This window comes from Coregonus clupeaformis, chromosome 17 (assembly GCF_020615455.1).
Source record: "Coregonus clupeaformis isolate EN_2021a chromosome 17, ASM2061545v1, whole genome shotgun sequence".
Classification (NCBI taxonomy): domain Eukaryota; kingdom Metazoa; phylum Chordata; class Actinopteri; order Salmoniformes; family Salmonidae; genus Coregonus; species Coregonus clupeaformis.
In genome coordinates, this window is record NC_059208.1 from 71,763,880 (window position 1) to 71,777,305 (window position 13,426).

A 13,426-nucleotide genomic window follows, 5' to 3' on the forward strand; every position below is an offset into this window, starting at 1 on the left:
CAGTCATTGTAGCCTACAACATTCTAAATGCAGTTGCGGGAAAACACCTTTGAAAGCAGTTTTGATGGCCACTGTTTAAAGAGGAGGATCACTGAGCTTTCTAATGTTACTAGGCTACACTTATTTCTCAAATCCAAGAAATTAGTAAAATGCACCATTTTAGAACGGGAGTTTTTAGCACCGGCATGGTTTATGACCATTAGCAGGCGCCAATTGCCATGAATGCAAAGGGAAGACCGGGGCTAAATGTAACACAGGTCAGGTGTAACTGGTAGGCAAACATTATATTCACTGTAGGCTACATGAGCCTTGGTTGGCTGAGTGCCAGTGGAACGTTTTTTTTGGGACATTCAAGTCATGAATATGTTGCTGTAACTAGCATCAAGATAGCCAAATGTTTAGACATTACATTTTTTTATCTAGCTAATGATTAGCCCATTGGGGTAAATGCAGATGGGCAACGCCTCAGCTTATTTATTTATAGCCACTATGTTGCATCAGGTGGGCTACATCAGTTGATAATGCTTATTGCTAAATAGCACACCTGCCTGATAATATGGACCAATATGTTATATTGGGCTCATTTCTGGAGGGGGAAATGATAGTTTAGATGTCAGCATCACTCTCTCTCTCTCTCTCTCTCTCTCTCTCTCTCTCTCTCTCTCTCTCTCTCTCTCTCTCTCTCTCTCTCTCTCTCTCTCACTCTCACTCTCAGAATGGCGTGGACGGAGTTGAGATCATGAATGGAGTGGCAGAGCAGAACTCAAAGGATCCGAGCCCCATTCCCTCGCCCACAGCCAGCCGGCGGGGAAAGGGCAGCCTGTCCTCCATGTTGCCGACCCAGAACCAGGATTTGCCTGCAGCTCAGCTGGAGGGCTTCCTGCACCGCAAGCATGAGTGGGAGGGACACAACAAGAAGGCCTCAAGCAGGTATGGTGAACAAGGGGAACTGGATCAAAAGAGAGAATCAAAATAGCATTGTTTGGAAGAAGTAATTTAATTATACAGTTTATTTTTATATAAAATATATTATTTTAAGGAAGTTAACTTGTGTTATACAGTACATCCCAGGCTTACGATGACTCATTGGGCTCTCTTTTTCAGATCCTGGCATAACGTGTACTGCGTTATCAACAATCAGGAAATGGGCTTCTACAAAGACAACAAGGCTGCTGGTCAAGGCATCCCCTACCACAACGCGATTCCGATCAGTCTAATGGGGGCTGTGTGTGATGTGGCCATGGATTACAAAAAAAAGAAGCATGTCTTCAAACTCAGGTTAAGATAGCGCATGTAAAATAATATATAAAAATGAGAGTTGTGTAAGAGTTCCCTCTTCCAGAATCACCCCAGAAGTGGATCCTGTCAGTTGCACTTCATTACGCTATCTGCTTCAGTCTAAATCTGATTTCTTAATGCTCTAGTTAATTTTGTTAGAACCAGTTCAGCTTAATGACTGCCATTTCATAATGAAACATTGTTTAGTAAATGTTGCTATTCTAATCGCTTTTCAAACTCAAATATATATGTTTATAAAGTTACCAACATTTCTTTCCTTTTTTTTCAGAGTTACGGATGGAAATGAGTATCTCTTCCAAGCCAAAGATGAAGTACGTCTGTTTCCTTTGTCTAACATTCAGTGTAATCGTGTTAAAGATTGTTTTAGTAGGCCAAAACAAAACAGTGGGTATACTGTGAAACAAATGAACAACAACTTTTGAATAGAGGCCCTGGTCTTGACTACCAAACCTAATTCTTGGGCTAGTTGTTCTAGAGTGAGTTTCCCAAAAATTCCCAAGCTAATGTGGCATTTTATATCGCATGACGACCCAGACTCAGTCCACTCGTAGAAAAGAAAAGTACTTATTTGGCTAATTTCATTCACTTCTAAACATAGATCTTTTAAATTGCCATTCTCTCGCTGCTGTTGAGCTGGGTTTTTGAGACAGAGAAAGCGCCACATTAGCTAGAAAGTGTTTAGGAAACTGACCTTTCAATGATTCCTTACAGGAGGAGATGAGCACATGGATCCAGGCCATTCTGAATGCGGGGACACCTGACAAGGTATCGATTACGCCCAGCAACCAGAGCACTCCGGCGTCGAACCGAGCCCAGACCCTGCCCGCCACCGTCACCCTCACCACCGAATCCAGCCCGGTCAAGCGGGAGAAAGACAAGGAGAAGGACAAGGAGAAGCGATTCAGCCTCTTCAGCAAGAAAAAACTATAAAGTTTCTCAGCAATGAAGACATTCAGTTTTTTATTAGTGCAGTATTGTTTTTTTTCTTTCCTTCTGTTTAATTTTTGTCTGCCCAGCCACAATGATATTCCAGCTCAACTACCCCACATGCTGTGCCTAATGTTCCTTGAATTGGGTAAAAGGATTGATGAGACTTGAAATACAAATGTAAAAGAAACATTTGTACTTTGTTAAGAGTGTCAAGGTGTATGGGGCAGGTTCCATCATGAAATTGATTTGGTAATATCATGAGGACCATTTTATTTTTTTTAAGTTTATTTTTTACTTGTAAAAATTGTTTTATGTGTTTTTGTGCTTTTCCCTTGTCATTGTGTTTTGTTCAGATGGGTCTGAGTATTTAAACATTTCCTCAATTTTGTGAGGGTGTCTTCAAGAGGCAGGCCTGCATTCTCTTTTTGCTGTTGGAAAGGGAGACAACAGTGCTTCAAAATAATTAATTTTTTGTGACTGCACATACACATATTGAATAAAAGATGTAATGAAACTTTCCAACATTATTTACTATGATTCCTACTTGAGTTTAAATTTGAAACAAACAACCTCAAGAAAATATCAGGCTCCAAAAGGGCATAGTTAGCCAGTATTATCAATAAGCGCATGTCTTTTTAGGTCAAGATAAGCCTAATAATACACCTGTAATTGAAACAAGATGAATGTCTTGAAATTATTTCCTCATAGAATAATGTTTTATATGATGGACCAGTATTTTTTTTTTTGTACATGTTTTTCCTTTGTTTGTTTACTTTTGTCCCTCTTGAGTTGCATCATAATATATGTTTCCAAATAATTATAGTTGGCTACAGATTATAAAATCAGTATGTATAATAAACACTTTAAAGCATTGATGTTAAATGGAAACGTGGAAATTCAGCATTTACTGCAAAAAAAGGTAATCCTCAAAAAAAGGTTGCTTGCTTGTTGGCTCTAGCACTGCACATTATAATTTTTGCTAGGTTATCCTGCTATTTGATACATAGTGTGCATTTCTTTGTCACTGTATCTATTGTATTGAAAAAACAACAACATCTTACTGCACAATCAGAAATGATGTAATAGGAATGAAATTCTTTGCAATGCCTGGGTCTTTGGGCATATATAGAACATTGACCCGGCTTTCTGATATATGAAACTGCACCTGTAGACTTTTTTTTCTCTCTCTCTCTCTCTCTCTCTCTCTCTCTCTCTCTCTCTCTCTCTCTCTCTCTCAAATATGTGCGATGTCATTAAAATGCTTTTAAACATTATAGTCTGTGTGTTATCAATGATTTTGGAAAAGTGGAGCTTGTCTACTTGAAAATGTTGAATTTGATGCCATAATGTCTTGCTGTAATCTAATTAGTACTTTAAGTCTACTCTGTCTGCTCTGTGCGGTCAATGCAGCCACTGGTCTTGTAACTAAATACACATTCGAAGTTTAAAAGCCCTAGTCTATAACGTCAGCACAGAGCACCTTATACACTTGTGATGTGCGGGTCATATTTTTGTTAACCTGCACCAGCCCGCAATTGCTAATAACCCATCCGCAACCGCCCTACTATATGTGATAAAGTGAAAATCTGAGGCCCACACCGCACCCTAACCTGCAAATACAGAAAATGCCGGAACAATTTTTTGACAGGGTGTGCTCAATCATTTTTTTAATGCCTAATTTACATAGGCCTATGTTTCTTCTTAGAATTTCCGACATTTTGGTAGGCTATTTGTTCGTCAACTACATGCAGCTTATCTTCTGTCATTCTTGTTGTCTTAGAAGACAAGGGCTTCAGTGCCTTCAGAAAGTGTTTGCAACCTTTGACTTTTTTTGTTGTGTTACAAAGTGGGATTCAAATGGATTTGATTGTCATTTTTTTGTCAACGTCTACACAAAATACTCTAATGTTTATTTTTATTTTTAAAAAACTCCATAGTCCTGGCTGATGACAAGCATACCCATAACATGATACAGCCACCACCATGCTTGAACATATGAAGAGTGGTACTCAGTGAGGTGTTGTGTTGGATTTGCCCCAAACATACACTTTGCATTCAGGACAAAAAGTTCATTTCTTTGCCACTTTTTTGCAGTATTACTTTAGTGCCTTATCGCAAACAGGATGCATGTTTTGGAATAGTTTTATTCTGTACAGGCTTCCTTCGTTTCACTCTGTAATTTATGTTAGTATTGTGGAGTAACTACAATGTTGTCAATCCATCCTCAGTTATCTTCTATCACAGCCATTAAACTCTGTAACTGTTTTAAAATCACAATTGGCCGGGCCTCCCGAGTAGTGCAGCGGTCTAAGGCACTACATCGCAGTGCTTGAGGCATCACTGCAGACCCGGGTTCGATCCCAGGTTACACAACCGGCCGTGACCGGCAGTCCCATAGGGTGGCGCACAATTGGCCCAGCATCATCCGGGTTAGGGGAGGGTTTGGCCAGGGGGGGCTTTCCTTGGCTCATCGCGCTCTAGCGACTCCTTGTGGTGGGCCAGGCGCCTGCAGGCTGACCTTGGTCGTCAGTTGAGTGGTGTTTCCTCCGATACATTGGTGCGGCTGGCTTCCAGGTTAAGCGGGCGGGTGTTAAGAAGTGCAGTTTGGCGGGTCATGTTTCGGAGGAACCAGCCGCACCAATGTGTTGGAGGAAACACCACTCAACTGACGACCAAGGTCAGCCTGCAGGCGCCCGGCCCGCCACAAGGAGTCGCTAGAGTGCGATGAGCCAAGTAAAGCCCCCCCCCGGGGGCTCGACTGAGGGACCTTACACATCATTGTATGTGTGGGGTACAGAGATGGGGTAGTCATTTACAAATCATATTAAATACAATTATTGCACACAGAGTGAGTCCATGTAACTCCTATTAACTTCCAGTGTAGCGAGAGCAACTTTATCACAGTGCTACGTCATACCGGACAGATTTGAACGCCAATAACTCAGATACACATGAAAACATGAAATGACCCAGGGAGTCGATAGAACATCACTCAGAGATGCACAAAAACAATATAACATTCTAAATGGGTGAACCTTTCCTTTAAGTGTGTGAATTTAAGTGTGTGAATCCTGCTAAGCATTCAAAATGTTACGAGTACTTTTGGGTGTCAGGGAAAATGTATAGAGTAAAAAGTAACCCCCAAAACTACATTAGTAGTTATTTCAAGTATTTTTTACTTAGGTAGTTTACACCACTGCTGCTAACATTAGGCCTAACCCTAACCTTAAATTAAGACCAAAAAGCAATTTTTTCTTTTCATGAATTTTTATGATAGCCTAGCTATCTAGTGGAAACCGTGTCTACTAAGCTAGCTAGATGTAAGAAAAACAATATAACATTGTTATATCATTACAATGGTGGTTGCCTCTGTGTGGACCTCACTTTGTGCACGGGGACATTGTCATGCTGAAACAGGAAAGGGCCTTCCCCAAACTGTTGCCACAAAGTTGGAAGCACAGAATCGTCTAAAATGTCATTGTATGCTATAGAGTTAAGATTTCCCTTCACTGGAACTAAGGGGCCTAGCCCAACCCATGAAAAACAGCCCCAGAACATTATTCCTCCTCCACCAAACTTTACAGTTGGCACTATGCATTGGGGAAGGTAGCGTTCTCCTGGCATCTGCCAAACCCAGATTTGTCCGACTGCCAGATGGTGAAGCGTGCTTCATCACTCCAGAGAAAGCATTTCCACTGCTCCAGAGTCCAATGGAGGCGAGCTTAACACCACTCCAGTCGACACTTGGCATTGCGCATGGTGATCTTAGGCTTGTGTGCGGCTGCTCGGCCACGGAAACCCATTTCATGAAGCTCCCAACGAACAGTTATTGTGCTGACGTTGCTTACAGAGGCAGTTTGGAACTTGGTAGTGAGTGTTGCAACCGAGGACAGACGATTTATATGCGCTACGCGCTTCAGCACTCAGTGGTCTCCTTGTTGCTCCTAGGCATTTCCACGTCACAATAACAGCACTTACAGTTGACTGAGGCAGTTGACCTGGGCAGAAATTTGACAAAACTGACTTGTTGGAAAGATGGCATCCTATGGCGGTGCCACGTTGAAAGTCACTGAGCTCTTCAGTAAGGCCATTCTACTACCAATGTTTGTCTATGGAGATTGTATGGCTGTGTGCTCGATTTTATACACCTGTCAGCAACGTTTGTGGCTGAAATAGCCAAATCCACTAATTTGAAGGGGTGTCCACATACTTTTGCATGGGATGCGTCTCAATCAACTACATCCGCCTTCAGCATCTGTGGTGGAAGGTGGCCGAGCTACAGTGATGTTTGTCAGACGATGAGACATCCCGAAAATCGATCTTCTCACAACAACTTCTGTAACGTCTGAACAGTTTGGCCTACAAAACTAATATGACCACTCTATGGAAAGATGAGATTATCACGAACATGATGGTGTTCTCCGTTTGCTCTACGACCCCTACAAGTGTCACGGGACTCGTCTGAAGGTAACTGGTACGGAAAACAATGAATGGAAGTATGGCGGTAGTTTTGTGCCAACAAAATATATATATATATATATATATTTCCTTAGCTTTCTTATATCTCCTAGATATAAGAAAGACACTTATTCCTTATGATTTATTTTTTGACTGTCTGTCTTGCCATTTATGAATGTGTTATTCAATGCGTTTCTATGGGCTATAGTAGGAAAGGCCACATTTTTTTATATATCTAAAATTGAAAATCAAATAGTTAAATGATCCATTGTAGAAATAGGCGGGGTTAATGACTTTGTGGCAACCAGTGACAGGTGTAGCCTGATCACCCTATCAAAGACAGTACAGTATAGGCTAAAACTGCTTCTCCAATAGAAATCTCCAAACACACTTGTAGGCAATGTCATCAAAGATTTTTTGAAACTAAAACCTCATTAAGAGGTTTGTCATGAATTTATGATTGAAACCCAAACGAATACCATTCTGTCAGATATTCATATTTTCGCCTGATATCGCACCCAACTGTTTAGGAGTCATCAAATACTTTTTTTAACTAACACCCGCCCACTTAACCCGGAAGCCAGCCACACCAATGTGTCAGAGGAAACACCACTCAACTGACGACCGAGGTCAGCCTGCAGGCGCCCGGCCCGCCACAAGGAGTCGCTAGAGCGCGATGAGCCAAGTACAGCCCCCCCGGCCAAACCCTCCACTAACCCGGACGACGCTGGGCCAATTGTGCGCCGCCCTATGGGACTCCCTATCACGGCCAGTTGTGATACAGCCCGGGATCAAACCCGGGTCTGTAGTGGCACCTCTAGCACTGCAATCCAGTGCCTTAGACTCCTATAAAGTTGTTTTTGACTAAAATTAAAACGTGTCAGTTTGTCACTTTCACGAGGTTGGAGTAATAACATGTTCAAGTACTTTTAATATTGTCTCGAATATAGGTTGTGCCTTTAGATTTCAAGAAAATTAACAACTAAGGGAGAATTTTTCACTTCTCTCATTGACACATCAAACCCCAAACCCCGGTCTGGTCTGTTTGGTCTGTTTGGTTAACGTTCCGGGAGGCCCGCGATATTGCGACTCTGCATTTAAGAAACTCTGTGACACTATCATCTACCAAGGACAGCGCTCGAGCACATCCGAAAGATTTCTCTATCAGGTTCCAAGGACAGAGCTCCAGCTTTGTTGGTGCTGGTCGTAGTAGTTGTTTGGAGAGGCCAGTTCCATAAGTGTAATGGTTTTGACGACTGTAGAGAACTTCAAGCTCCAGAATCCATTGCTAAAATGGGAGATTGCCTACGAAGCGTCGTGGTAACCAAGCACCACCGCAGGCGTAAAGGTAACGAGAGCCCCCATTCTCAAAAGAATTGCGTCGAGAACGCTCCTGAAGAGGATCCTGCATACGTCAGAGTCGTTTATTCCAAGGATATCACCCCCCCCCCCAAAAAAAAATCCGTGTGTTGTGCCCTTCCTCATTTTTAATGTGTGCGTTTTTTCTATATGGTTTCTCATTCCCATCAATTCCTGCTCACCTAGTGTTGAGCATCATTTGGGATGCGAATAAATGACGGAAACGCGAAGAAAGTATTGGAGCTAATACAATTATTCTGCATTGCATGGGAATCGACGGCGTGTAAATCGGCGTTGTAATCCGTTGATTTCAACTGGAATAAGCACAAGGCAAATGCTTCACGGTCGATGTCAATCGAAATCGTCAAGAGGTTTGTCATGGCTTTATGATTGAAACCCGAACGAATACCATTCTGTCAGATATTCATATTTTCGCCAGATATCGCACCCAACCGTTTAGGACAGTGTAACCCTTTGACATGCATTTCCACGCTTTCGTTTTGTGAGCCAAAATTGAGGACTATTGAGCTGTAATAGCTGAATGAGATGACATAGGATTAGAGTAGTCGGGTTATATCTTAAATGCCTTGAATTGGTAAAAAGATATACAGTATAATGGCTATTTCGTATCAATGTATGTCATATAGTTCACCCGTTCAACAACGGTTTTATGTAGAATATAAAATGCTAAATAGAATGCAATTTGAAGAGGCAACATAATTTCATTGGTCGTGTTGATTCATGAGGCCATCTGATTGTAACAAGTATAATTAATCCATGATACTGGAATGTAGAGCTACATGTTAATGCAAAACTCCACTGTATAGGCTGTATGTCAAAGGGGATTGGCAACAGACAAGGGAGAAGGGATAACTCATTATAGTGTGACACACTAGTGGCCATACTCTCTTGACCAGCCTCTATAGGATTTTACTCTGTGTTCATGTTGCTGCATTTTTGGAATAGAGTTGATCTGAGGTTGAATTGCAGTTTAGCCAAATACAATAGTCTAATAGTCTGACAAAGCATGGCTGACAAGACTGCTCCACGTTGCCAACTGAGGTTGGAATGGATTCATGGATACAGGGGGCATCAGTGCCGCAACAACTTGTATTACACTGCTGGGAAGGAGATTGTATATTTCGTCGCTGGAGTTGGCGTGGTTTACAACACCAGAGAACACACTCAGAAGTTCTTTTTGGGACACAATGATGACATTATCAGGTAAGTTACCTCAAAGTTACTCTCCCTATACTGTAGTACTTCCCAACACTCTCCTCTGGGACCACCAGACGTTTCACATATTGGTATTTGTTGTAGCCCTAAACTGGCACACCTGATTCAACTTGTCAAGGCCTTGATGATTAGTTGACTAATTGAATCTGGTGTGCCAGTTCAGGGCTACAATAAATATGTGAAACGTCTGATAGTCCAGTCCCCAAGGTGAGCGTTGGGAAACCCTGCTATACTGAACCACTCACAGGGAATATTACTTCTCGGTGAAGTTATGCCGGGGTCATGACAGGGTCACACTGACTGCGGTTTGCATTCCTCCGGTCCACCAGAAGTCCAGGCATTTCAAAACAGCGTCCGGCAAGTAACTTTGCATTTGCATTGCTTTCTCCATGCTACATCACAAGCGTCTGATTCTTTTAACTTCTGCATTGCATTTGTCATGCATTGACCCTCCAGAAGTGAATGTTGAAGCTACTTTGTGTCATTTTAACACACCGCAACAACACTGGTAGTGTATCTGGTTGAACATATGAATGTACGAATATACCACGGTTGTCTCACTCGGTAAACCAACGTCTTTAGACAAACTGAAAATTCCCACTTGGACAAAGGGCAACACCGGTTTTAATTTGCAGACAGAGCTACCGTATCACGAAAGTGTGATTACTAAAATAGAAAATCTCTGCATTTGTTTCATTTTCTCTTCGAGTTAATCAATTGACATCACTATGTGAGGTAAATTGAGCCTCATTATTGGGCCAGTGAGGTATCAGTCATCCAATCAGAAAACAACTTGTCCTGAGGATTGCCTGTTTTCGCTTCTTTAATTCATAGCTGTTGAATGGTTGCATTTCCAGACCTTGTGTCAGGTACACATTACTATTATACAGTAGCTTGTCTGTGAAGTATTTGGAGACTTCATAGTTTAATTTATTTCAGCATTCATCTATTCATGCTCAATGGAATGCATGATTAAATGCGGTACCACGGCCCATTGCTAGTTACTGCATGCAGTCATTTTTAAACTTTCCAATTCATATTGATATAGCCTATACCTGTAGTGTTATAATGAAGACCATTATAATACCTATTTGTTCTACAACACTTAACAAAAAGAGGTAGCCTTATATGCTTGCAAACGTTGGACAGCTGCCTCAAATTATGCTACATGTAGCCTACATTGAAATTGATAAGCATTTCAGTTGACGTGGATAAGCGTATGCCTTGATATATGCACTAGAATTAGCACCCATTTCCCCATACCAATGGAATATATGCTAATGTAGGGAGGGAATCACCAGAGGGGGAATCACCAACCATGAGCAAAAAGGCCTTATGCGATGAACTGCAAACCTATTATATTTATTAACATTTTTGTTTTACAAGCCTGGGTTCAGTGTATGGTCACGCCAGTGCAGGATATGTTTCCTAGTAAAAAATAACTATGAAATTAGGGAAACATACTGCATTCACTTTTCCCTGAGATGTGAGTTTTATTGGCTTGTGGAGTTAAAGCTACATTCTGGGATTCTTTCTTCAGCAAAATGCCACCAGTCTGCTGTCAGATGAAATAGTTTTTGCACTTTCATAATGATGCATTGTAAAGACCATCTAAACTGGATAACCCAGCTCCAGTAGTAGGCATGGAACAATACTGAAGTATGGTTGAGTTGACCGCTTGACATGATTTTGAAGTGCAATGCAAGTTTTGACTGAGACAGCATCTAGGGATTAAGGATTCATGGAACATGTATGAGATGATGGGCAAAGCATTGACAATCATGTTTTATCTTCGTGTTGTCCTAAATAGGGAACACAGTCACTCATTGTCCGTGAGAATGACATGCAACCTCTGGGCTTGCTTTGAGGAGAATAACTGGAGGAAGCATGTGCCAGTCCGCACAAGGGCTGATGCGTGTCAGTGCAATCCGCTAGTTCAGCTCTATCTGTGCGTGACAATGCCTGATGCAAGCAGACAGAGGAGGAAAAACTGCTGACAATGGGGACGTGGAGATTTCTGATGATGCCAACATTGAGAATTAAAGCACTGATTTTCTGTTTGGTTTGCAGTCACTTACATCATTATCTGCATTTCCAATTATGCCGGAGTAAATCCTAACAAATGGTTTGACTATTACGTGTGTGTCTGTCAGCCATCACGTGGCTAGTTTACTCATGCTCGCGGGCACGATGCTTGACCACTGAATCATCGATTGCTTCTGGCATCAACCCACCTTCTCCCTATTCTACAGCTGGACATCAGACTGTGGTTAAAAGGAGTTAGAAAGGCCAAACACTCTATGCACAACTGTAATTTTTTTATTTTATTAACACCAGTGCAGATTTAGATGCAAACGTGTCTTATCCTAAGCTGAAAATGTATTTTTATCCAAATCTAAACACTACTTATGTCAAAGCACGGTAAAGCTTCAAATGACGCTGACTTGCTATGCAGCATCTACAAACTAAAAGTAATACTGAATGAATGAGGCCTGCAAGTCCAAAATTGTACAAATACCTCAACATTATAAATTAGATCTCAATGATCCTTTTGGATACAATGCCAAATATAAATAATATCCTCCCCCAAAGGACCTTTCTATGGATTAAATTCTAAATATCTTGGTCATTGTTTTTACATTTTCCCACGGAATGAGACAGTAATCATATTGTCAAGGTATTATATGGATATTATCTGGATTACAATTGATGAAATAAAATGGTGGTACATTTTACGTGATGTTGACTGGGAAATTAAAACTGGAATCCTTAATGGTGAAACTGCCACGTCCGTTTGCAATATTACAACAACAAAGAAGTTACTGCAAACCACAAATACTTCAATTTTTTTCTCGGACATCATTGCACACGTGATAGAACAGCAGAATATGTACTGCATTTGTATTATTTTTTTTTTTACCACGCTCCTCACCTCCGCTTCGTCAACAAAATAAAAGCGAGAACAATGGCGGTGGGGTGAACAGTGGTGCTGTTTTCCTTACTGCCGATTCCATCTTTAAACGCGTAGTAAATACATGATAACCAATGTTTATGTATATCAGTATGTTTCATATAAGTTGTGTTTTTTGTAAAGGATCTATGCTGCTTATAATGGTTATTTGTCTCCGGTCAACCCACACAGTCTTGCTATGCATCCTGACAAAGTTCAAGTGGCCACAGGACAAGTTGGGAAGGATCCTTACATCTGTGTTTGGGACACGTACGCTTTGCAGACTGTGTCCATCCTGCGAGACGTGCACACACATGGGGTGGCGTGTCTGGCGTTTGATGTAGACGGACAGGTGAGGAACACCTTTGAGCTGGTCTCCTTTTGATTTGAGAAGGTTTAGGTTAGATTGAGTACTTTGAGCTGTTCTTCTTGGTGTAGGGTGAAGATCCTAGATCTGTACCTAGAGGAAAATTCACCCTGGAGCATCCTTCATTGAGAGAGAGAAGGCCAAAAATCTTTTTAAAGGGTTTTGTCAACACTTAACATTACGTATTTATACAATGTACAGTAGTTACTTTATAACGGAAATGTGATTTACTTAGCATTACACAGTAACTGCTGATAAGTAAAATATTACACCACTATTTGTCACACCTGTAATACACCTGTAATCCCCATACCTATATGTAAATAAGCAATAAGAACTGTCTTTCTCACTCATGGGTGCAGGAACTATAATGACACTGGCAAAGTAGCTTGTACAAACCATTTTTAAGTTTTCCCATGTTTGAAGAATGTTTCAGAATGGTTTTACGGTGTTCTATAAAATGCCTCCTTAGGACTGCCATTTTTCAGAATGGGTGCTAACCCTAAACATAGAGAGTGGATAAACTTAAGCAGGTTTGATTTGCCACTAATTGGTTTTCTATTGTCCCCTTGTGTAGCGATTAGCCTCTGTTGGGCTGGATGGCAAAAACACAGTGTGTGTCTGGGACTGGAGAAAAGGCAGGGTCCTGGCTACAGCAACTGGACACTCAGACAGGGTATGGTATATTTTTTTGTGAACAACTAACATTTCAAAGGGAAGGGTTAGCACGTATGGAATAGTGCTGCTTGTGATTGCAATGCATGGACCTAGTTATTTTTATTTTTTTAAATATCTACGCTGTCGACACTAAGGAGTTAATGTCATTT

The 13,426-nt window shown here is 41.2% G+C and overlaps 2 protein-coding genes across 5 annotated transcripts in view; both read left to right on the top strand.

Moving 5' to 3' along the window:
* LOC121572333 (spectrin beta chain, non-erythrocytic 1-like) overlaps positions 1–3,503 on the top strand; it is a 136,691-nt gene extending 133,188 nt beyond the window's left edge. For all 3 annotated transcript variants that reach the window (XM_045226504.1, XM_045226502.1, XM_045226503.1), the window contains 4 exons: positions 716–930; positions 1,105–1,278; positions 1,568–1,610; positions 2,011–3,503. In XM_045226504.1, the coding sequence (XP_045082439.1) occupies positions 716–930; positions 1,105–1,278; positions 1,568–1,610; positions 2,011–2,229 (651 nt within the window). In that variant the 3' untranslated portion in view covers positions 2,230–3,503. The remainder of the gene's footprint in view (positions 1–715; positions 931–1,104; positions 1,279–1,567; positions 1,611–2,010) is intronic.
* Positions 3,504–8,174: 4,671 nt separating this feature from the next.
* LOC121572335 (echinoderm microtubule-associated protein-like 6) overlaps positions 8,175–13,426 on the top strand; it is an 81,260-nt gene continuing 76,008 nt past the window's right edge. For both annotated transcript variants that reach the window (XM_045226505.1, XM_045226506.1), the window contains exons 1-3: positions 8,175–9,270; positions 12,425–12,584; positions 13,177–13,275. In XM_045226505.1, the coding sequence (XP_045082440.1) occupies positions 9,074–9,270; positions 12,425–12,584; positions 13,177–13,275 (456 nt within the window). In that variant the 5' untranslated portion in view covers positions 8,175–9,073. The remainder of the gene's footprint in view (positions 9,271–12,424; positions 12,585–13,176; positions 13,276–13,426) is intronic.